Genomic DNA, 26,286 nt, shown 5'->3' with positions numbered 1-26,286 from the left:
ATGAGAACACTAACAAACCAAGTGTGAGAGTATTTCTAAAAACTACTGACAAACTACTGAAAGTCAATGGCCAGGCCAGAATGAAGTTAACAAGAGAACAGAACAAAAACAACTTAAGTATGGTTATAAGATACTAAAAAACAGCTAAAGTCAACATCTCTAAAAATGAGATGCCATCCTTTTGAAACATGGACTCTCATCAGGGATGTCAATAAGCCTAAGCCTGGCAAATGGTAATCACGTCCACACACCAAAGAAGAGTCTTCATATGTATGTGATGGAGGATGCACTACTTAGTATTTACATCCATGCACTGTTAACAGCAATATCCTCAAAGCAAAAAATTGTTTACTTATCAGCTCATTTATTTTTGTCTTTAAAAAGAGACATTTGGTAGATTTGGTAAACAAAGAACTAAAGAGCTAACATGAATGGTGAGAGGTGTGGAAATGAGGTCACACTTAGCAAACCATGTTTCTAAAGGACTAAATCTTATACAGTGTCAGAAACAATTACCTTTTACTTTATTATGAAAAAGATCTTTAAATCAGCTTATTTGTGACTTAAAAGAATACTTACAGGAAGGAATGATAAACTGTGGTTCTGTGTTTCCAGCATATCCTAGTTTTGTATACCTGCAAAACGAAAAGGAGAATTATGAGGATTTCACTAATATCTTAGCGATTATGACCTTATTTCTCAGATTTCCATTTGTTATGAAGTGAGATTCCACTGTGAGTAAATATACAAAATTCTATAGGTTCAATGCATTTAAACATCCCTACTTTCCAAAGTTATACCAAAATTATACCCACAGCTTTTAACAAGAAATTCTACTTCTACAAACTGATCCTACAGGGATACTCATACATACCTGAAATAACATATAACAAGACCATTTGCTACAATCTTGCTTATAACAGCAAGAGACTAAAAATAAACATGAAATGAGAAACTAGTTAAATATGCTAAAATGTTATGCAGCTATTAAAAAAGGTTGAAGAAGCTTTTTATGGACTAATATGGAACAAACTCCAAAATGTATTGTTAATCGAACAAAGCAAGAGACAGAACAATGTTTTAAGTATGCTATATCTGTACAAAAGTAAGGAAGAGCAGTAAGAACATATGAAATATATTTGATTGTACAGGCACAGAGTATCTCTGGAAGAATATAAAGCAACACTAATTTTGCTTGTCTCCAGGGAATGAACTGGGTAGGTGACAGGCAGGAGTGATGAGGAGATTTTTTATTAAATATTTCTCATACCATTTGAATGCATTACTATTCAAAATAACCGTAATTTTTAAATGTTTTGCCACACTGGATTCAGCCTATAATCTTAAAATAGGAAAATAATGGTAACGATGATTAGGAACTATAAAAACTGAGCTTTGATAAGCGGCATGTTGTGGGCTACATAGGAGACAGCTGGACTTTTTCTGTGGCTATGCATGAAAACCTATTAACTATGAGCAGGCTTTAAAGAGAAAGTAACATTTTATATTATTCCATATTCAAACTCACTGCTAAAGAGCAGGCAGGTAAATTGCTGTGAAATTCTTGGATTCTAATAATATCTGCAGAACTTTTTTTTTTTCCCTAATATAAGGAGGAGGGAAAAAAAAGCTCTCTTTGGGGGATATTTTAGTCCCAAAACTAAGTTCAAGAACTTAGAGTGCCAAATATGCTAAATCACTAAAAATAAGTAGAAAACATAAACTGATCCAAATAGGATATGCTCTGACTAAACCTCTTCCAAGATTCCCCACTGTCCACGTTTAAAAAAACCAACAAACAAAACTTCTTTGCAAGGCATAGAAAAGAGCTCCTTTAATATTTGGCTCTTGACCACCTTTCCCAGCAGCCCTGACACACTATACCAGTCTCCCTAGCCATAAAACTGCTAACAGTTTCTGGACAGACCAACTCATTTCATGCCACGGAACCACTATTAACACTGTTCCAACTACAGGAGATGCTCCCCTTTCAACACTGAATGTAGCTGCTAAACTCTTACCCATCCTACAAAATTCAAGTTAAGTATCACTGCCACTCTATGAAAACTTTTCTATCCTTCCAACAGTATACTTTGCCCCCACAGGAGACAAACGGAACTGACTTACGTCTTACTACAATAAAGACATACAAAACAAGACACTCTAAAACTGTCTGAGCCACAACACTCTAAAAGTCTACTCTCTTAACACGTAGTGAAAGGATTAATACCTAATTATTCCTTCATCTAATCCCTCCACTTTTTTTGCCATTAGTCACCAAGCAGTTCAAGTCATTATATGCAATGCCCTAACAGAACAGAATACCTTACTTCCAATTCTATGACCCCTACAAAGAATAATCACCCTAAAAATCATTGCCTAATTCAAAAATCTTCAAATGAAGCTGTACTGCCCACAAAATTAAGTACAAACTTATTCCCATTTCTCTAAAATGATTAATTCCTTGTAATTCCTAAAGTCCCTTTCAGATAAAAAAAAAAAAAATTACATGATTCTGATTCCTTCAGCTGAATATTACAGTACTTCACAATAAGCCACAATTAAAGTTTTTAAGTGTCTCCCATCATTTGCTTCCATGAACTCAGCTCAAAATACACTGCACTTGTTACTCATTTTCCCCTACATAACTTGCAATTTCCCATCACATGTTATCTGTGTTTACATTGCACCCTCTCAAAATGCTCCCACCACAACTTAGGACTCCTCCATGAATTCCTTCCTGATCATTTTAACTATTAGTCATTCAATAAACTCTATTTCAACAACCACTCACTATACAAGCCTATATTGTTATTTTCATGTGCATAAATACCATCTCCCAAATACGGCAGTAAGATATTTGAAGTAGAAACCATATTACAGAAGAAATTCCCTTAAGAAAACCTTCATGTATCAAGTTCACCAAATTAATCAACATTCCATCCCTGGTCAAAATCAAATTCCCTAGGCTGAGCATATTCAGCAATAAATTACTTTCAGAAAAACACCAAAAGAAGAATCTAATGAACATAATACAAAACAGTCAATACAAAGTCAAAATAAATGTGCTCTTTCCAAAAAGACAAAAATAGCTACCTATAGCATATCAACTATATGGAAACATTTAATCAGTTTCACTACATTCATAACACCATAGACAAATAACTTCATGACACTGGATTTAGCAATGATTTCTTGAATGTGATGCTAAAAGCACAGGCAATAACCAAAAAATAAATTAGACACCATCATAATCTGCACCAGAGGACACCATCAGCAGAGCGCAAAGGCACCCATGGAATGTAAGAAAGCATCTGCAAATCACATACACACAGTTCCCAACTTAGAATGATTCACCTCAAAATTTTTTGACTTTACAATGGTGCAAAAGTGATATGCACTCAGGAGAAACTGTACTTTGAATTTTTAATTTTCATCTTCTCTTGGGCTAGCAATATGCAGTATGATACATCTGGTGATGCTGGGCAACAGCAGTGAGCCTCAGCTCCCAGTCAGCCACGTGATCATAATAAACAACCAATACACTTACAATCACTCTGTACCCATACAACCATTCTGTTTTTTACTAGCAGTACAAGCAGTCAATAAATTACATATTACCTTATTATAAAACAGACTTTCTGTTAGATGCTTTTGTTCAAATGTAGACTAATGTAAGGTTTTGAACATATTTAAAGTAGGCTAGGCTAAGCTATGATGTTTGCTAGATTAGATGTATTAAATACATTTTTGACATAGGATACTTCCAACTTACAATGGGTTTATCCAGATCAGAACTCATTTTTAAGTGAAGATCTTTATCTGACAGAGTTAATATCCAGAATACATAAAGTACTTCTACAACTCAACCACAAAATAAACAAATACAATTAAAAAATGAGCAAAGCACTTGAATAGATATTTCTCCAAAAAAGAGATATACAAAAAGCCAATACACACGAAAAGATGCTCAACATCATTAATAACTAAGGAAATACAAATCAAAACCAAATTAAATGCCAGTTCATACCCATTAGATTGGCTATTAAGGAAAGGAAAGGAAAGGACAGGAAAGGAAAGGAAAGGAAAGGGAGGAAAAAGAAAAGAAAAGGACAAATGTTGGTTAGACTGTGGAGACACTGGAACCCTTGCACATTCCTGGTAGTAAGGTAAATGGTACAGTTGCTGTGGAAAACAATATGACAATTCTTCACAGAATTACCATGGGATCCAACAATGCCATTTCTGGGTATATACCCAAAAGAAAAAGCAGGGGGCTTGAAGACCAATGTTCACAGCAATATTATGCATATAAGCCAAAAGGAGGAAGCAACTTAAGTGTCCATTGTCAGGTGAAAGGATAAACAAAATGTGGTAAATACACACAGTAGAATACTAGCCTTAATAAAGGAAGGAAATTCTGACACATGCTACAATATGGATGAACCTTGAGAACATCATGCTAAATGAAATAAGCCAATCACAAAAGGTCAAATATTGTATAATTCCACTTATATAAGGTACCTAGAGTAGTCAAATTTTTAGACAGTAAGTAGGACATACCAGTCAGTTTGGAAGTTCCACTTTGAGAAGATGAAAAAGTTCTTAAGATGGAGGTGAGAGTTGCACAACAATGTGAATATATTCAATGCCACTAAACTATACACTTAACAATGTTCTGATGTTGTGTTATTTTACCATAATTTTTTTTAAAAACCTATACTTTGTAGCTACCTGGAAAAAAATTAAATTGGGTACATACTATACCATACATGCTGAAGTAATATAAATCTAAATGCATCAAAGATTAAAAGGGAAGAAAAATTAAACCATAAGTTTTAAAATATAGGATAATTTCTTTGTAACCCTGGAGTAGAAGAGGCTTTCTAACTATAATTTAAAATCCAGACACTAAAAAAGATTGATATTTCAACTATGCAAAAATTAAAAACTTCTTCACAAAACATACCAAAAGTAGCCAAAAGAAAAATAACCAACAGAGAAAAATTGTACTCAAAGACAAAGAATTAATCTCCTTAATATATATAGGATACCCAGAAGGTGATGATAAGGGAGAGAAAGAAATAAAGAGAAAAGGAGGGAAGGAAGAAGGAAAGGTAAAAGACAGTATCCATTTGAAGAAAAAGAAGTAGAAATGGCTATAAATGAAAAGGGACTCAACTCCTTGGGGTTAAAAAAATGCAGATTAAAAGTACACTGAGGTAACATTCATACATTCATAGTTGGAATACAAAATGATACGGTTATTTTGGAACACTTGAACATTCACTTACCCTATGACCCAGCAATTCTACTTCTAGTACATACCCCCCCAAAATAAAAACACATGTCCACACAAAAATGTGTACACATTTGTTCAAAACAGCATTATTCATAATGGCCCAAACGTGTAAGCAAAACATGTTCATCAACAAGAAAATAGATAAACAAGGGTGATTTCTTCATATAAACCAAAATTACTCCACACATGAAGAATTTAAAAATGTAACCCATTCTCCAAGGAAAAGTATTCAACAGAAGACAAAATGACCCAAATGTTGGAATTATCAGATAAGGACTGGAAAGAAGCTATAACTATGACAATGAAATAAAGAAAAGTATACTTGTAATGACTAATAACATAGTAAACATCACCAGAAACTCTAAAACTATATAAAGAACAAATGGAATTCTAGAACTGAACAATGCAATACCAGATAGACAAAATCACCAGATGAGCTGAACAACAGAACATAGGTAACAGAGGAAATAATCAGTGAACCTGAAGGCAGATCAGCAGAAATTTCTAATCTGAAAAAGGGGGGGGGGGTGGTTAAAAGAAGAAACATGAAGAAAAAAGAATAGAGCCGCAGAAACTTGGGAGACAATATGAAAAAGGTGATATACTGGAGTCCCAGACAGAGAAGACACAGGGCAGTTAACACTTTTTGAAGGAATAAATGACAGAAAACTTTACCAATTTAGTGAAAGACAGCAATTTATAGATCTAAAAGGCTGAAAAAAAAACCAGAGTAGTATAAATACAAAGAAACCATACTTAGGCACATCATAGTCAAACTAAAAATCAAAGATAAAGAAAAAATACTGAAAGCAGCCGGAGGAAAAAGGTCCGTTAACAGGAAACAAAAATTCAAATTACTACCACCTTATGAGAAACTACGAAGCCCCGAAGACAATGGAAAAACATTTTTAAAGTCTGAAGAGGGTAGGACAACAGTGAACCCAAAAATCTATATGAACCAATATATCCTTCAAAAATGGAAGTGAAATAAAGACATTTTCAAACAAAAGAAACTCACTGCCATCAAACCTGGACTAAAGTTCTTCACGCTGAGGGAAAATGATACCAGTGGGACAGTGAGGCATTAATAAAGAACATCAGAAACAGTAAACACATAAATGTAAAAAGACTTTTTTTACATTTAGTTTTTTGAACATACTTATAACTAAAGCAAAAATCATATTATCTTGTGGGGTTATACTGTATGTAGAAGTAATATCTATGACAACTACAACATAAAAGGACAGTGGGAAGCACTGGAATGGGAAGCAGCAGGCAGGGGAGTTAACAGACTTCCTGAGATGCAAGGTCTCTACTCTTTGCATGAAGTTTTAAATTAACTCTAAAGAAACCATGAGTAGCAACTTTTCTTAAAGATGTGTATTATAGTCCCTAAAGCAATCACTAAAAAATGCCAAGAGGTATGGTTAAAAAGCCAAAGGTAAATTAAAATGGAATTCCAAAAAATATTCAAATAATTCAAAAGAAGGAAGGAAAGAGGAAAGAACAACAAACAGGGACAACAATTTTTTAAAAATAAACAAAACAGTACACCTAAGTCCAACCATAGCCATTATTACATTAAAAGAGACAAAACTCTCCAATTCAAAGGAAGCATTGATTTAAAAATAATAATAAACCAAGCCAACTATATGTTGTCTGCATGATATGCACTTTAAATATAAAGATGGAGAATGAAAAATGATGGATGGATAGCAAAAAGCAAGCCTAAGAATGCTGGAGTGGCTGTATTAATATCAAAACTACTCTGTAAGAAAAAGAGTAAATACCAGAGATAGAGTAACTTTATAATAATATAAAGGATAAATTCATCAAGACATAACAGTCTTAAATGTGTATGTGCCTATTAACGTAAATTTCAACATACTTCAAATGTATCATAATTAAATGCTGAGATAATTCAACTCTTACAGTATCTCAGTTAATGGATAAAATGATAAATACACACACCGAAAATCAGTAAAAGCATAGAGGATCAACGTTAATAACCATTTTGACCTAACTGATACTTACAGAATATACTCAAGAAATGCAGAATATGAATTCTTACTAAGTACACATGGTACCTTCATTTGGACCATGGATGGGCAAATTATGGCCCAAAAATAAAATAAAACAAAAAGCCTCTGTTTTGGTATCACCAGTGAATTTAAAATGGCTTTTACTTTTTTTTTTTTTTTTTTTTTTTTTTTTTGCGTTTTTGGGAGAAGAAAGAGAAGTGAAGACAAAAGGAAGGAGAGGAAAGCAGCAGCAGAGACCATGCCTGGCCCACTAGCATAAAACAAAGACCATATGTGGCCCACAAAGCCTAGAATACTTACTATTTGGTCTTTTACAGAGAAGTCTGCCAATCTCTGACCTAGACCATATGCTAAGCCATAAAACAAATCTCAATAAATGTAAAAGACTAAAATCATAAATACAATGTTCTCTGACTAAAAAGGAATTAAGTTAGAAACCAACAATAAAAAGATACCTAAATAAACCCCAAACATTTGAAAATTAAACACTTCTAACTATAATCCATGACTCAAAGAAAAAACCACAAGGGAAATTATTTCAAGCTGATTAACAGTGAAAATAAAAATTTTAACATCAAAATGTGTGGGATGCAGTTAAAATAGTGCTTAAAAGGAAAATTCCAAGTTTCAGTGCTTATGTTGGAAAAAACTGAAAGGTCTAAAATCAGTGACCTAAGATTCCACCTTAAAAAGTTAGAAAAAGGAAAGCAAAGTAAACCGAAAATAAATAGAAATAAACAATAAACAGGATGGCAGAAATCAAGTTAATAGGAAATAGAGAAAATTAACAAGAAAAAGATGGTACCATGAAAAGATAGGCTGATCAAGAAAAAATAATATGGAAATTGCCAACAAAAGGAGTGGGAAGCTGGTTAACACTACAGATCATATAGACATGAAAATGGTAAGAAAAAATATTATAAACAACCATGCCATCATAATAAACTCAAGATGTAATGAACAAATTCCTTCAAAGATACAATTTACCAAAATCAACACAAGATGAAACAAAAAATCTATTTGAATAAGCCCATAGTTATTAAATTATCAGTGACCTTCCCAAAGAGGAAACTGCAGGCCCAGGTTTCACTGGTAAATTCTATCACTCATTTAAGGAAGAAATAATCATTTTACGTAAGCTCTTTCAAGAAAGAAGAAAAAACTCATCCCAAACCCTTTCATGAGGATAGCATAATTCTAATACCAAAATCAGAGACAGACATTTCAAATAAAGAAAATGGGAGGCCAATATCCATCATGAATACAGATGCAAAAATCCTTAACAAAACGAATACAATATGCAAAAAGGGTATATATATACCATAACTAAGTGAGCCTTAGCCTAAGAATCCAAGCTTGGTTTAACAGTTGAAAAATCAAGCCCCTGCTTTTTTAGAACATCTCAATTAATTTCACTAGTTTGAAGACCACTCCTCAACATGTTATGGTCTGATGCCTACTTACCTCCCCAGACTCCTCTAAATACCCACTTGACTTTCATATCCCTCAACCCCTGCAAAACACACTGTAATATCTAAAGTAGATGGAATTACTCTTATAAATCTTGGTAATTATAGTTACAAACAGAACACATAAATCCTAGCACTTACATAAAATAAATGCTCATCCTTCTTTCCATTATTGTTTTTGTTTTATTTCACCCCAATCCTTCATTTCCTCGCAGGCCCTTTTCAAATCTTCCATTTTCATCATTCCTTTTGGATACATTCAATTTTCACAGTATGATTCCTAAGCAAAATTAGTAGAGTCTTAATGCCTTCCAACTTGCCATTCTTTAATAAATGGTGTGTACTTATGTGTGTTCATGTGTGTGTACTTTTATTATTGCTTAAAGTACACTTTGTTACCTTGCACTTGTTACCTTGCACTATCTTAAGAATACTTCAAACCTAGTCCTTTTTAATGTCAATTCTAAACAGGGAAATTACACTTCGTGAATACCCTGAAATCTCAAAGATACTTTCATGTGGTATCTCTTTTTGATGTCAATTGTAAACAGAAATTTACATTTACATGCAGAGTAAAAATACAATTACACATCAAGAACAATTCTATTATAGAATGCTAGAATATGCATACATTTTTTCCTTCTGGAACTCTACAAAAGAAACCGTAAATTGTGATTGTCTCCAGGCAGCAGGATGGAGAGAAGGGAGAATTTTGTTTTCTAAATATACACTATTCTGTCTTAAATGATCTAACCATACACATACATTACTTTTTTTAAGTAAAAGAACTTTTAAACTGATAACATTTGCCCATTATTAAAATTTTAATAATACTGAAAAAATATTAATGTTAAGTTTCCAACCATGCCTATATCCCCTAGCCACCCAGTTGCCATTCCAAGAGTAAATCACTTACATATCCCAGAAGTAATTCATGCATGAACTTGCATATGTATTACTTTGATTTAAAACCCGTCACTGGGTTATCTGGGCAGTCAAATTATGAATCTACTTTACTTCTCTACACTTTCCTGTATTTAAAAAGAAAGTGTCATTTTCTAAATGGTTTTTAAAATGAGACCATAAAATGAAAAAGGCGAAGCCAGCACAATATAGTATTTTGGAAAACTGAACCAAAATTTTCCTTTGTGACCCAAGGCAGCAAGTTAAATTTACAAAAACTCTCCCTGAACTATACAACAATGAAAAAAATCTCCGATGCTGATTTGGGCCAGCAAGGAGGGAAAAGGAATTGGAAATGGCTTAGAGCAAGAAACAGAGTAGAGAATTCAAAAAGCACTTTTGAAGTTATCAAAGGCTCAGTGACTAGAAGAACAGTAGTGGAAATGTAATGAAGTTACAATGTAACGAAGTTACAAAATAGGGATGACCTGCACTGGGAGTAATGAATGGCAAAAAACAAACGAGTTTTATGTAAGAAATGGTTGGTCTATCATGGTCCTAACTGCCTCTGGGGTAGGGGAAAGTAGATTTGGGAATGGTAATAGTCATCAGTAATGCACTCTCACTCTTAAAAAGAAATGAAACAAATATAATAAAATGCTAGCAGGCAATAATTCTGATAAACAGGAGTATCTGTCCTATTATTCACTGTACTTTTCTAAAAGAAAAGAATCCATTTAAGAAAAATATTTTCAAGTAGTAAAACCAGTTATGCTTGTTAAAAAATATTAGCATGGATATTATTTTTAATTGTTAGATATTATTTTTAATTCTGCAAATTCAAATTTTACTTATTAAAAGCATATGGTTGACAAAGAGTACTTTAACTTAATAAATGGTTCATATTTCTTTTTGCTTAGAAAATCATCTCACAGCAAAAAGCTATTTGAAGATTCCAATATGTTACTGATACTGAACCACTAAACGGAAACAAAATCTTAAAAAAAAAAAAATACAGTTCAAAATGAACTAGAAAAAAAAGCTACAATAAAAAATCATTCCAGAAAAGAACAAACATGTATTGAGGTTACCACACTAAATCCAGTTAATAATCTACAGCCTATGTAAGGCAGAAAGAGCACTAGAATTTTAACTTTCCATGTTTCCACAATCTTAAACCATATAACAAAATGAATATAAGACCCTCAAACTTTAGGATAGAAAGAACATTAATGATATAGTGCAACCCATTTTCCAAAATTTCTGAGTATTAACCACTAATTTAAAGTTGAAAGAATTCTATCTCAATATGACCAGCTTCCACCTTTACTGTATCATAAAAATAAAGTATATACTAAGGATAAATATCAAATTTTAAAAGAAAATGGAGGTCTACAAATGAAACCCACTGCTTAACTTCTGTAATACCTCAATTCTCAGCTTAGCTATAGTCTTCTTTGTACTACTAGGTGTTAGAAACTTTTAGGACAAGAATGCAGTGGCTAATTCACAGGGAATATTGGCTATAAAGATAATTAGCAATTATTTGAAAAGCATTTCCAATGCCCTCCAATGTTCTTCTCATTACATTAAAGTCAATGTTTAACGTGACACACAAAAATACTGATAAAACTGTTGAGTGGAAGAAAGTGGACTCCTTTGTGTTTAACAGAAATGGAATTCTCCCAGTCCTTTTAGATCTAAAACTTAAAATCTAACTCCTTTTCACTAGTGGGGAAGAAAAAATATGGACCTTAGAATCAAAAAGTCATGAGTGAAATGTCTGTTCCACCATTTACTATCCTATGATCATAGACTTTATTCCTAATTCATAAGGAATAAAACTGAATTCACAAGACTGCCATGAGGATTAAAAAAGGTAACAGTAGATGGCACTAAGTATTCAGTAAATTCTCCCATCCCAGATCATTTTCCTTTATCCATGAGCCTCCTTTTATTTCTCTACCCATCCCTATAATTATTCTAAGACTTAGCAATGTTTTCCCAACCTCTTTGCTAGTACACCAGTCCAACTATCCACCACTTAAAGATGTAGATTTCCACTTACATGAAATGACCACGACAGGCAAATCCATAAAGACAGGAAATAAATTAGTAACTCCCAAGGGTTGAAGGAAAGGAGAATGGAGAGTTTGACTGTTAATGCGTATGAGGTACTTTCTGGGGTGATGAAAATATTCTAAAGTTGACTGTGGAGATGGTTACACAAACTTGTGAATAACTCAATTATACACTTTAAAAAAGTAAATTTTACGTACGTGAGTCATATCTCAACAGAGCTATTAAAAATAGAATACAAGACTCAGACTGATACTGCGTTAAGTTTAACTTTTATCAATCTTCTGCTTAATGATCTACACAATCTACTGCCAATCAAATCAATTCTAAACCATTGTTTCCCATTTAAAATCCTTCCGAATAAGTTAAGATATAAATAAAATTAACTACCTGCTGTCCCACAGCTCCAAACAGGGTCAACTCCAAGTAGGGCAATCTCCTAACTGATCCCTCCCTCAAATATTTTGAAACTCCTGACTGACTTGCCTTCATCAATAAAATATTTACTGAGCATTATTAAATACTATGCACGAGGCCATAACTTGGAGAGAGTGAACAAAAAAGGCATCCTACCATCATAAAGCTTCCAATTTAGCTTCCAATAACAAAGCTTTCCTTCCCTTCCATCTATCATAACCTACTTAGTCTTTTCCAAGAATTTGAGCAAGTTCAGCTCCTTCATAAACCATCCTCCCAAAAACTACAGCCTTTATTAATCTCCCCAATTAACTACTAATATACCATCTTTAGTTATTTCACATACCTTAGTTTCATCTCTGGAACTAAACTGTAAGCCTAAAGAATAAAATCATACCATGGCTTTCTGTATGTACCATAGTATTCAGCATAGAACTGAGAATTCCAGTGGTGAAATAAGTAGTTGATTACTTGCAATACCTTTTTTTTTCCCCACATATATCAATAGTTCATTCCTTTTTATTGCTGAGTATTATTCCATGGTGTATGTACCAGTTTGTTAAACAAGTTAAAGGACATCTAGATTGTTTCTAGTTTGTTGTTGTTGTTGTTTTTAAGCCTTCTAATGACTTTATTTGGGGTTTTGTTGTTGTTTTGTTTTTTTTTAATTAACATATAATGTATTATTTGGTTCAGGGGTACAGGTGTGTGATTCATCAGTCTTACACAACACCCAGCACTCACCATAACACATACTCTCCCCATGTCTGTCACCCAGCCACCCCGTCCCCACCTCCTCCCCTCCAGGAACCCTCAGTTTGTTTCCTAAGATTAAGAGTTCTTATGGTTTGTCTCCCTCTCTGGTTTCATCTTGTTTCATTTTTTCCTCTCTTCCCCTATGATCCTCAGCCTTGTTTCTTAAATTCCGCCTATCAATGTGGTATATATATACACAAAATGAAATATTACCCAGCCATCAAAAAAAATGAAATCTTGCTATTTGCAATGACATGGATGGAACTAGAGGGTATTATGCTAAGCGAAATAAGTCAATCAGAGAAAGACAATTATCATATGATCTGATTTGCAATACCTTTTTATAGCAATTTTAACTATAGCTGCTGTTGTTACTGTATGTCAATTATTTTGCTATGTGCTTTATAGTATCCCTAATCGCTATCAAAACCATGCAAAATGGATCTGTTTCCATATTGGGGAAACTGCACCTCACAGAAGAAGAAACCACTGCAAAGAAATACTAAAGCTAGGGGCGCCTGGGTGGCTCAGCCGTTAAGCATCTGCCTTCAGCTCAGGTCATGGTCCCAGGGTCCTGGGATTGAGCCCCACATTGGGCTCCCTGCTCCATGGGAAGCCTGCTTCTCCCTCTCCCACTCCCCCTGCTTGTGTTCCTGCTCTCGCTATCTCTCTGTCAAATAAATAAATAAATAATCTTAAAAAAAAAAAAAAAATACTAAAGCTAGAAATGAACTCAAATACCTATCAGCTCCCAAAGTCAACGTCTTTTGTACGGTCTCCTTTAAATATGAGTGGTTACTTAAAAAATAAAACCAGAGTAAGAACTAACAGTATAGTTTGTCATGCTAACTATGGGATCTTCCCCACTTACTCTTTCTGTGTCAGTTTCATCTTTAAAAGAGAGTAACTACCTACCTTATAGGATTAGGTAGCAAATGAATTAATACATATAAAGCAATTAGAACAGTGCCTGGCACACAGTATGTACTATATAACTGTTAGTTATTATTTTTATCACCATAAATCACCATAATGAAGTCACCAAATATACTTCCTATTCTCATAAACTTGGTTTATGATAGATTATGGCTTCATACTACCTACAATATAAATACCAAAGCAGTGCAGAATTCAAGGACTTTCAGACCTCCATAATCCAGCTCCAACATATCTTTTTAATTCAACTCAAGAAGCACTTACTGAGCACCTATCATACCTTAGAGACTTTCACTACTTTCCTGTACCATATCAAGTATTTCACTACTTCTCTGTACCATATTAAACATTACTATTTCCTTGTACCATACCAAACCTAATATACCCAAATTCAACCTATACTTTTCCACCTCACTTTGTTTCCTACCACTGTTCTCTTACCTTGTACACTAGTCTTATTTCTGCCTATCAGTACTTTATTCATCCTTAAAGGCCTACTTCAGTTATTATCTCTACCAGGAAGCCTTTTTACATCTTCCCTGGAAAAAGTAAATTTTCCTTCACCTATGATTCCAAAAAAGTTTCATTTATACCTGGCAGAGCATTTACCACATTGTTATTATTATGTACATGTAAGCTTCCTAATAGCAGGCATCATTTCCTAATCATCCTTATATTCCCTACAACACAAGTACTGCAAAAGTATGCATTTGCACAGATGCTCACTAGCGTTACTGAAAAACAATTCTTCCAACTATCAACAAAATAGATGCAAAAGCTATTTCCTACTTCCTAGTTTTTTTTGTTGTATATAAATAAATATATACGGCCCATTATCTCTGAAGAAGAAAAAAATAGTGCAGTTCAAATTCTCTTAATTATAATTCAGGTTTACTATTCTAAAAAAAAAAAGGCTTAAATAAATGGCCTATCGTATCACTGCATTTATCAAGTTGGTCCTACTTTCCAAAATATCCCATAATCCCAAAATTACTAGACTGTTACACCTCTGTTCTAATGAAAAATCCCATATTATTCACACCATCATTAATTATTCCTTTAAAAAACTGTTCTTGATTTCACACATTTAGAATGAACACTGTGTGAAACTCACACGGTTTTTGCACTTTTGGAAAAGAATGTGTTAATTCAAACTGCTAATTATTAAAAAGGATCATGCAGTTATCAAAATGAAATGAGGAATTTAAGGCAACATAAAGAAAAATGGACAACAAACTTCCCCTCCTCATCTTTCTCCCAATAGTAGACACTTACTTTTTCTGCCAGCATTAAATCCCTACTCCTATTCTGATGAATCCACCAAAGATTAAGGCTTTGCAGGTCACAAAACCTCACATCCCTTTATAGAATGACGGACCCGATACTGATATATTCTACTCCTGCCACCTACTACACATCACATGATCGATATCTAACCAATCTGAGCTCAGGTCAGAACTTTGAATCTTGACCGAATAACTACAAGATGAAGAGATGTTTTATAATTTATATTGCTAGTATCTAGTTGCCAGCATCCTGCCGAATTCCCGCAACATGACTTTGATAGCAGACTCTCGCTGCCTGGTCTCTCCTTTTCTGAGCCTGGTTCTCCAGCCTTCCCATCAATTTTGTGATCTACACCATACCCTTTCACAATAATTACTTTTTTGGCTTACATTAACTAGTTATTTTGTTGTTTGCATCCAAGATTTCTCACTGATATAACCACGTTACACTTCTCTCATTTCTACTTCTCAGAAACTTCCTATCAATTTAAATCCTGTTTCACTACTAAAAAAAAAAAAAAAAGTTTTGTTTTACTTTTAAAATAACTTTCCTGACAACAAGGCAACTTGAAACAAGTAAAGCAGGCCCCTTCCAAATGCATTTTGGAAGCAATAAAATGCTCAACTAGTCCATTATCTGAATAACAGGTTAATCAAGAAAAGAAAAAAAGCCCAAAAAGGCCTCTTTCCTTTGCTCTATTACCTCTACCATTTTGATTAATATGAAGCAAAATTTTAAAATACATACTTTCAAACAGGAAACATAAGCTTCTACTAAAACTGTGTACTTTTTAGATAAAATGCATCAAAATTCATCCTAAACTCCAGAAGATAACAATCTCTTTAATTCTATTTTAGGAAAAAAAAAGTTACTTTCTCGTAACCCATGTGTTTCTCTTAAACTATATATTCACTATTTTCAGATTCAAATACCAAATATTAAGTACTCTGAGTCTAATAAAAAGTTTCTTTTTTATAATCCTATATTCTTAAGTTCGACTATTTGTTTTTTTAATGCAGGCATTAATGAGAGAAATAACTTTTGTATGGCATCAATTATTCAAACTGCAGCTTCAGAAATATGTATACCTTTATTCTGAAGTTATATGTAATTAAACATGACTTCCTTAATTAAGCTGTCTTGAATTAACCAGCAATTGTCAGCTTTATCATGTTTCATATAATGCCTGTCCCTGCAGTTAATAAATAATCCTATGTCGATTAACTTGCTTGTGTTTTGGGTTAATCAAATCAATGAATTAGTCACTAAGACTTCCCTATATATCTCATATTTGTACTAAAAATTAACAGTTCTAAAAATATATTTTTTTAAAAAACGTATGTTTAAATTTTAATACTCTTCAAAGACTAGGTTAACAATTTAACCACCGATACTGACTATACCCCAACTGAAGGCAGTATTAACAGTGGGCTCTGGAACCAGACTGCCTAGTATTAAGAGTGGGCTCTGGAACCAGACTGCCTGAGGGCTCGATGCTAGATCTACTACTTAACTGTAGCTACATTTACTTGAGCAAGTTACTTAAGTTCTCTATACCTCAGTTTCCTCACCTTTAAGATAGTTATTATATCACAGTACCTACACTTCATAGGGTTTCTGAAAAGGTTATAAATAATTATCTCAAAAACATAACTCCTAAAGGGCTCTCTGAAAGGCTGATTTGTACACATCCCATGTAACATTTTAAATAACTGAAATCCAAAAACTAAATTAAGTACTTCTAAAATTTAAATGCCTGAAACAATAAAAAAGCGTATTTCCTTTAAAAAGGCATTCATTTTATGAAAATAGTTTCTGAATTTGTGTTAAAATGTTATGATGGGGGGCACCTGGGTGGCTCAGATAGTTAAGCGTCTGCCTTTGGCTCAGGTCATGATCCCAGGGTCCTAGGATCAAGCCCCAAGTCAGGCTCTCTGCTCAGCGGGAAGCCTGCTTCTCCCTCTCCCACTCCACCTGCTTGTGTTCCCTCTCTCGCTGTCTCTCTGTCAATTAAATAAAATCTTTAAAAAAAAATATGGTATAATGGGAAACAAAATTAGTTTTGCATCTGTGCCATCTAGTATGCATTTGTATTTGTATTACAACAAAAACACTTAAAGATTTCTGAAGCATGTATTGAACCAGGCCTCAACCAAACTACTTTAACTATAAAAAACATATATTGTTATTTCAACTGGCAAAAAGAAACTCCAACGACTGTAACTCATATATGTGAGCTCCTAAGAAAATTTAAGAGAATTCAACAATGCTATCAATTGATAAGTAGGAGCAATCCTGAAAAACATTTCTCAACTCTGGACCTCTGTCTCATTTATAAATAAAGAGGGTTAAATTATTTCTCAGTCTTTTTCATCTCCATAATTCTATGTAAGTCATTAGGCACTTCCCTTAATTCACTAAAGTAAGTTTCACAAATACACATTAAATGCTATTTTTGTGGTCTTGAAATAACTGAAGTTAAAAACGCTTAAAGAAAAACGCATCATATTTAATTATACTAAGCTCTAAGACTTTAAGCAAGCAAACAATAGTTTTATCATGGACCAATACTAAAGACACAGTTTGTAATTTTACACAGTTCCAAAACCAACCGTGAACTGTAAGGCATTCTGCACCCTAATTCCCCATCTTAAGACTTTCAATCTCCCTGTAGCAACCTCTCATTCACACTAACTACTGTAACTGAAAAAGTCTTAAAGACAAGGGCACCTGGGTGGCTCAGTCGTTAAGCGTCTGCCTTCAGCTCAGGTCATGATCCCAGGGTCCTGGGATCAAGCCCCACATTGGGCTCCCTGCTCCATGGGAAGCTGGCTTCTCCCTCTCTCACTCCCCCTACTTGTGTTCCCTCTCTCACTGTCTCTCTGTCAAATAAATAAATAAAATCTTTAAAAAAAAAAAAAAGTCTTAAAGACACCCTTCCCAAGGGAATTGCATTTCCACAATGGGCAAGAAGACTTAAAGGAGAGAATATTTAAAGATGTAATGTTCAGCATCAGAACAGATGAAGAAAATATTTTTGTGAAGTATGTGTTAGGGGTAGAGAGGAGTTAAGAAAGGAAAATATATTAGACCACACAAATTCAAGGCTGTTCCTTTCCTGGTTATAAGGAGTATGTAAGAATGACTTGAGTTTAAGTCAACAGTTATGAAAGGTTTTGAAAAAAATCTTGAAAGAAAATAAAATTACACGAATGGTCCTCTGGAAAAATTAAGATATTATTTGTTTTTTTTTGTTCTGGTATTAATCAATTATGGAGATATCTTTTATATATTTATTGTACGATATAAAAGTCCATATAAATATATAAAACCACCAGCACACAAAGTAGTATTAGTCACTATCCTATTTTGGAGAACCAAATTTAAACATTAATCCAATAACATCACCTTATCTTGTGCTGTTACTTAATAATACATGAATTTATAAGTGCTTGATAAACTATAAAGCGTGTTAATGTAGTGTTATTATTACTTAACTGCTTTGGTCTTGCCTCTTTATGCCAGTGGCTATTATAGATCAGTAATGTCATTAAAGAGCCTCCAAGTTCCAATAGAATTACACACAAGCATTCAAATGCCTTTATTATAGGGGAATTTGGTTTCAGAAAACATACTGCTTGAAGCTACATTTTAACCACTCCACACTCCTGCCCCTACTCCGATCATTCAGCTGTTTCCACCTGTTTGGTGGGGAAGCACACTGGACAAGGAGGAAAACTTTGGAGGGAAATTTAGCCCTATGCTGAGCTAAAATCTCCTCCTATGGATTCTGCCTCTTAAAAAGTGGGATGAAACAGAAGACTGGCTGTCAGCATACCTGATCACTCATCACTTCCAAGCCATGCGTGCTCCCTCATTCTTCTCACTGTGATGCTCAAGAAGCCAGATTACATATCCAAGATTTTTAAAAGGAACAGTAAAATATCCAATCTTTTTGTTTTTCTTTATCATTTTATTAGCTTCAATTTATAAATTGTAATGATGATTGCCACATCTCCACTTTCATTCTTGAAGTTCCTGTATTTTCAACTTCCTCTAGAATATTTCCAATTATGATCATCATCCAAATTCAGTAACCAATTCAAATAATAATTTTACTCAGCTTCTTAAAACCAACTCCCTTAATTGTCCCACTCAAACTCAAAATTCTGAAATCTTCATTGATGACTACAATCTACCAAAATCAACTGCCAAGCCCTAGCAATACCTCCATCTCTCAAATCAGCAAAACATTCTGACTGTGCACTGTGTTAAGCCAAGCACTGCAGAAGAAAAATAAACAAACATAAGACACCGTGTCCGTTCCTTAAAAAATGTCAATTCAATAAAAGAGAACTAACCGATAACTGTAATAATTATGATGTATCAAGTTTTTACTATGTGTCAAGCAGTGTGACTAACCATTTTCATGCATTATCTCAAAAAACAAAAAACAAACCAAAAAACCCCACCCACAAGGTAGATACAATGATCTCCAAATTACACACGGAAAAATGTGACCTGCAGAGTTTAAAGTGTACAAAGTCATACAACTAGAAAAGCTTGAACTCAAAAACAGCTATGACTACAAAGCCCTTGCTAACCATAATACAAAACAACTGCAGAAGTACAAACAAAAAAGAAGCAACCTTTCCCAAATTTATCTCTTCTGCTCTATTCCCACTGCCAATATCCTATTTCAGAATTTCTGCAAAGCTGGTGCTGAGAGGGCTGCTTAAAAATCATCTAGGAAGATCATCTAAATTTATATTCCTAGGCCCAACCCTTGAGATTCTGAGTCACTGGGCATGGGGTGTTTCCCAGGCAGTTTTTTTTTAAACCATATCGCTAATTCCTGTTCCGTCATTCATTTGCTCGCTCATTCAACAAAGATGTGAGTTCATATTATGTGTCAAGTTCCATAACTTCATCCCAAATACCTCCTCTACATCCGATCCAACTGCATTCCATTCTGCAAATATTTTAAAAGCCCTATTTACAACATTTAACTCCTCTTGTAAAGGATTTTTATTTCCTATCAAGTAAAAATATTTTGAATCAAAGTTCTGCTGTAAGTGCTCAATAAATGTTAGTTCCCCTTCACATCACATAATCTAGATGTGCATTATTACATGGTCCTCAATTCGAATGGAAGGGGGTGGTGCAATGTATGCTAACAGGGCTAAACACAAGAAGCAGCTACTCTCCTCTTTCTGCTGTATATGCTTTCCCTTCTCCTGTATATATCCAAATCCTTAAAAGGAGAGCGCATACCCTACCTTCCCTGCAACTTCCTTGACTCTTCCTGACCACAATAATCTTTCTTACAACCTACAGAGCAGCTATTACTATAACACAAGTAAATATCTTAACATTTGATAAAGTTCAGTCTTTTATCATCCTAATTTTTTAAAATAATTTTTAGCTCTTATCTCATTAAGATTCTTGAGAGCAGACTGTATTATACATTTTCATTATAATTCCAAGAGTGTCTGACCGGCCGCCAAGTATATAGTAAGCCTTGATTTGGCAATACCACTTTTTCTATGTGTGCAAGTAATTCTTAAATTACTAACACTGCTTTCTGCCTTTAAAACATCATAAATGAATTCTCTCAAAAAAATATCTAAATGATTTGTCAAAGGCTCATCCTCTATGTAAGGAGACTATTATATAGAGTAGGGGCTGTACCACATTTATTTGTTGTAATACCTTGGGCATATAGTTTAACTTCTTCTAAACCCTAAATTTTTCTTTAAAACAGAAATAATTCTCAGGTTGATGTGAAAAGTAAATGAGATAATAAAGCATTTAGCACTGGGTCTGACATGTAATTCTTAATAAATATCAGCTGTTAGTATTTCCTGATTAAACAAAATGTAGAGAGTAAACTTCTTCCAGAATTTCAATTTAAGCAAAGTGACAAGGAAATAAGCTAGGAATTCACATATCCACATATACATACACACACATATATGTATATATACACATATGTACATATACATACGTATATATACGTATGTATGTATCTCAAATCTGAAAGATTTCCACAAGAATGGTTTCTCTATTTCATTAAATCAAATGCATAAGGCTAGGATTTATAACAATATTTTAAACAAGAAGAGAATTAACCTTACTAACAAAAACAAAGAAACGTGCATAGTTCTGATAAGGGGCTCAGGAATGCCCACAGTGTAATAGAACACAGGGCTTCAAAACAGAAAAGCTCAAGTCCAAATAGCAACTCTTACCACCTGCTAACTACATGCCACTAAAAAGGTAATTTAAATTTCTCTAATCCTGTTTGCTCACTTGTAAAATGGGGTAAAAATGACAGTCACAAAACTAAATAAGATAAATAAAAATCCTGACCAGCAGTCCTCCACTAGTGGAGCTTCCCATTCTGTGCTCAACTGTGTTTTACAATTAGGCTGTAAAGTTCATTAGATTACATATATATACACAACCCAAAGTCAATATTTCAACACAAAATGTGCATGGAGGGAAAGAGACTGGTGGGAAAGGAAAGCAGAAAGACTTTAGGTAAGTCTAAGTAAGAAAGTGACTTTAATTCCCATCACCCAGATATGCCATCCCCCCCGACCCATCTCCCTTTCTGCAACCCTCACTGGGTGTTATATTAAACTAATGAATAACTGAACATAATATCAAAAACTAATGATGTACTGTACCTTGGCTTATTGAATTTAAACTTAAAAAAAAAAGATGCTAAAAAAAAGTGACTTCTCAACAGGAAGGAGCCTGTTACACTTACTTCAAAGGGCATGCAAAACATGACCCCTAAAGGAATAAGAATTGCAGTGTTTTTTGGTAACAAGATACTATAAATGTTTCTGCCCTTGGAGATGGCTGGAGAAATAGTGTTATTATTAAATATTATGTTCAGAATTCACATAGGAAACATGAACTTCCCATTTATGTTTTCCCCCACCCACTCAGCCCTTCCCCATTGGTTCTCAAAGAAGATCATCCTATCTATACTAATTGCTAGAATGTGACCACAGTATGAATTATATAAGCTCCCCATCCACTGACTCCAACAAAATATTTATGCTTACATTTTAAAATTATGCTAGGAAGCTTAAGTTGATTACGGAAATTCCTGAATTCATTCTAAATCTGAATATATCTAGATACCAATATATAGCTCTACAATAAGGCCGTATTAACCTCTGCTATCATAATGGAAATAATTTACCAAAGCAGTATTGATCAGGTAAAAAAGAAAGACATAAAGGGGAAAAGGAAATTTAACAATGTAAAGTTCTGTAATCAAGCTATAGCATAAAATGTATATAAGGAGTTCCTTTATTTGGCCTGAACGCTGAAGAAATGAGTGAAAACATGCAAAAAATAATTTAGGATCCTCTTAAAATTTGCAAGTGTAACAATGTTATAAAATAGCTTTTGAAAAAAAAGTTTCCCTCACCACTGGTAGCAGATTTGAGTTCCTTAATTTAGTTCTAAAGCAACCAGTTCTATCAATGAAAATCTCTACCCAAATTTTTTTTCTACAGTACTATTCTAATGCAAATCAAAAAAGTGTGTAGATATGATATCACTCAGTATTAAAGAAATAGTTCTTTCTAAATTCTTTTCCAAAGGAGTTATTTTCTTTTATGCCCTGAGCTTAGGTGATTATTTATCTTATGTTGAGATAAAGGATCTTTGCTGGAGGATCTCTAACTTTAAGTCTGGGGATTAAGCCGCATGTTTCCTAACTCCTACAGCTTTTCTTATCAGAGAACATCAAGTTTCCTAGATGGCCGCTTTTTTCAGTCATCTTTTTCCTAACTTATATAATGGAATGAGCAACCAGGTTCAGGTTATAGCTTTTCACTTATATTAAGTGGGTAATTGTAATTATAGACCAAATAGATGAATGCATTCTCTAAAGCACAAAGAAACACACAAATTATAGGCGCACAATTTGCATCTGGGGATCACAGTACTCTGCAACATAAAACTCCCTATGAAGGCCTTCCTTAAATACGCTTATTGCAGGCCCAATCTCAATGAGCTATCTTCTTCTATGTGCTAATAAAGCTGCAGGTGTGACTTTCCAGGAGTTGCATTAATAGGCAACACAAAAGACGAAAAAACTTTTGAAGACCAAAATAAATGGAGCTCTGACAGATGTTAAAAAAGGTGAGAGGTAATGGGGAATCCTAATCAGTTCCATTTAAATCATGAGTGTCCAGATAACTACCTCACCTTTGTGAGGTAAAACTAATGCAATAAAGTAAAATGTAATAATGTAGTAATAACTGAAAATATTAAAACAAAAATAATCCTAAGTATAGATTGAACCCCCTCCTGCACCTCCTGGTTACTCAGCATGTGTTTCAAATTCAGGGTGGCCCTATCAGAAGGAGGTCACTTAAGGACAGTTAACCTCAATGAAATACCTAGTATACTAACTCAAAAATAACCAGAACTGATTTCAAAAGAGGAAAAATAGAATGAGGAAAAAGTAACATCCTACTTGTTACCCTGTTACTTATTAGGATTACAATTATCTACACTAATTTTATTAACAACCCAATAGTTTCTAAAACATAAAATATTAATTATGTAGCAGTATTTTTCACTTTAACAAAATGCACTTGAAAATTCCTTCTCACTGGGGCCAAATCTAATTTTAAAACTGACCCTAAGCATGAAACTACTCACCAATGAGACTGAGAGAGAGGGAAAAAAATACTGGCTCAAGGAAATTAGCATAAAAAAATAGTAACTTTAATAAGCTGTCCATCAAAACAATACATTTAGAAGTTCTAAGGCTAACTTAGGCTGGTGTTTCCCAAAGGAAAATGTTAATAAATCAGTTGTTTCCACATGCATGGCTGGGATTTTAGAAACTGTCACACTGACAGAAGTTCTGAGCATGAAGATTAGAGCTGTTTTACAGAGAGCAAATGGAATTAGGAGCATACACAATCCTTTAGGCAACAAAAGTTTGCTGAATAATAAAAGGAGGGAAAATAGGCTGATACTCTACCTCTCATAACCCACGCCCCCCCCCCATTGGATTATGTTGGGAATTAGAAATGTAAAAATATATACCCACAGGACACACACACACACACACACACACACTCCTAACACCGTAACATAAAGAAGCCATTCCACATTAAAATATAGACAGTATTTTCTATGAAAAGACAAAGTGTGTCAAACTCTAAAATGCCTATTTATACACTTTAACGCCAGTCTACATGTTAAAAGGCTACCCTACAGATCTGGTAACTCCTTGAGAAGCAACCACGTCCCTTTATAGTTCTGTACCTTCCTTCTCAATCTGAGATACCTTCACAGAATGAACACACACAAATTATTCTCCTGGGTGCTTCCCTTCCTCCTTCCCCGCGAAACACTAATACATATATTTTTAAGTTCACATAAACTGATAACTAGCACCAGTAATTCAATCTATTTGAAATATGCTTAATTTTTAAAGTTCTAATAAGATGTGTTCAGGTTGGAAACGAAAAACTACCTTATAAGGGTATAAAAGGCTGAAAGCAGGAAGCGGCTTTGACAAAACTAAGGAAGTTGCAGCGCGCTTGCTCACTGGGGGACTTTTTTGAGGCAAGAGAAGTAACACATGACATCTTTCTCTCTCAAATTAAAATGTGACTTGGTTCACCGGTAAAAGCGCAGTAGGAGGTGGAAAAGACCCGGAGTCGGAAAGGAAGAAGAGGTGGGTGGTCAAATAAAAGCCCCGACTAGGTTCCCATTTTCAGAGTCCGATTCTTCCCTTTTCCCACCCACACCCTGGGCAGAGTGTTGTCACAGCAATCTTGCAAAACCTACAAGGAGCGCTTCTCTTTTCTCGCTCCTCTGCCAGGCTGTCCCCGCGCTCGATCCACTCGGTCCCCAAATCCACGGGCAGGAAGGGACGTGGAGGAAAAGGAGAGCCGGGTGCGCCGGGTCGGCGACCACCCCGACCGCACCGTGGGCCCCGGTGGGGCGACCGGCCCCACGTCCCCTTGGGCGGCGCTGCCCACCGCGATGGGGGAAGGGCCGGGAGGGGTTGCGCGGAGCAAGCCGCTCCCAGGGGGTTTCTCGGCCCCGCGCCCCCGCCCCGGTCCCAACGGGTGAAGCGAGGCAACAAGGGAGGCCCTGGCTCCGGGCCCCACCCCTGGCAACACAGAGCGGCTAAGACTGACACGGCCGGCGGCAGCACCTTGCCGCAACACACATCTCCCGACCTCCACCCTCCCCCGCCATTTTCCCACCTCCGCCTCAGTTTCCCCACCCCACACCCCGCCCGTCAGCCCCCTTACCCCGTGCCACAGTCCACCACACAGGCCGGCAGCCGTCCCGCCATCTTCCTCCTCGCCTGCTACTGCCGCTGCCGCCGTCTGCTCCGTGCTGATTGGGGCCAGGGATTAGCGGCGGGAGATCGGAGCTATCTGACCATCCACAGCCGGGTCGCCCTCTCCGTCCGGGGGGGAGCCGGGAAGCCGAAGCAGTAGCGAGAAAGCAGCAGGCTCGGTCAGCGGCTACCACTTCCGCAACCCAGGCGGGCAGGCAGTCCCCGCCCTGCCCCGCCGCGGCCTCCTCCCCCTCTCTCTCCCCTCCTCCTCCCTCCTGCCCCCACCCTACAACTTCTTCCCCCCACGCCGCCTTGCCCCGGGAAGCCAAGATGGCCGCCGGTGCCGCCGCCCCGGCCAGGCCAGGCCCAGGCCGCGAGCGCTCCCCCTTCCGGCTCCGAGCGGGAGGGGCGAGAGAGCATGCGCAATGACGTGCTGCCGGCGGCCGCCGCTCGCGTCCCGACGTTAAGGAAGTCCACTTCGGGTTTTCCCAGAGGGTAGGGGCGGGGAAATCGGCTCGAGCCTCCGGTTCTCCGGAAGCTGGTAGGGCTTTTTGGTTTCAATTACTTCTGTGCTAGGTTGAGAGAGGAATGGAACTGCCTCCCGCAGCCGTGAATATCTTCTCCAGTGCCCCGGGGAAAACTGGCCTAATAGAAAACGTTCTCAGCGGCACACAACCCTCTTGTAACTTGGAGAGTCTGCTTTTCTGAGTGGAAAAGAGCGATATCAGACCGAGGGTGAGCAGTCGGGAGGGA

At 35.8% G+C, this 26,286-nt stretch overlaps 1 protein-coding gene across 1 annotated transcript in view; it reads right to left on the bottom strand.

The window, feature by feature from the left end:
• Positions 1-25,853, bottom strand: part of ACTR3 (actin related protein 3) — a 59,619-nt gene extending 33,766 nt beyond the window's left edge. Inside the window, exons 1-2 of the mRNA XM_032411843.1 lie at positions 25,502-25,853; positions 580-635 (exon numbers count right to left, since the gene is read on the bottom strand). Of these exons, the coding sequence (XP_032267734.1) occupies positions 580-635; positions 25,502-25,545 (100 nt within the window). The 5' untranslated portion in view covers positions 25,546-25,853. The remainder of the gene's footprint in view (positions 1-579; positions 636-25,501) is intronic.
• Positions 25,854-26,286: the final 433 nt, after the last annotated feature.

Source organism: Phoca vitulina, unplaced genomic scaffold (assembly GCF_004348235.1).
Source record: "Phoca vitulina isolate PV1807 unplaced genomic scaffold, GSC_HSeal_1.0 scaffold1, whole genome shotgun sequence".
Taxonomy (NCBI): domain Eukaryota; kingdom Metazoa; phylum Chordata; class Mammalia; order Carnivora; family Phocidae; genus Phoca; species Phoca vitulina.
Note: the sequence above shows the minus strand (reverse complement) of the source record. Positions and strands in the feature narration are given on the sequence as shown.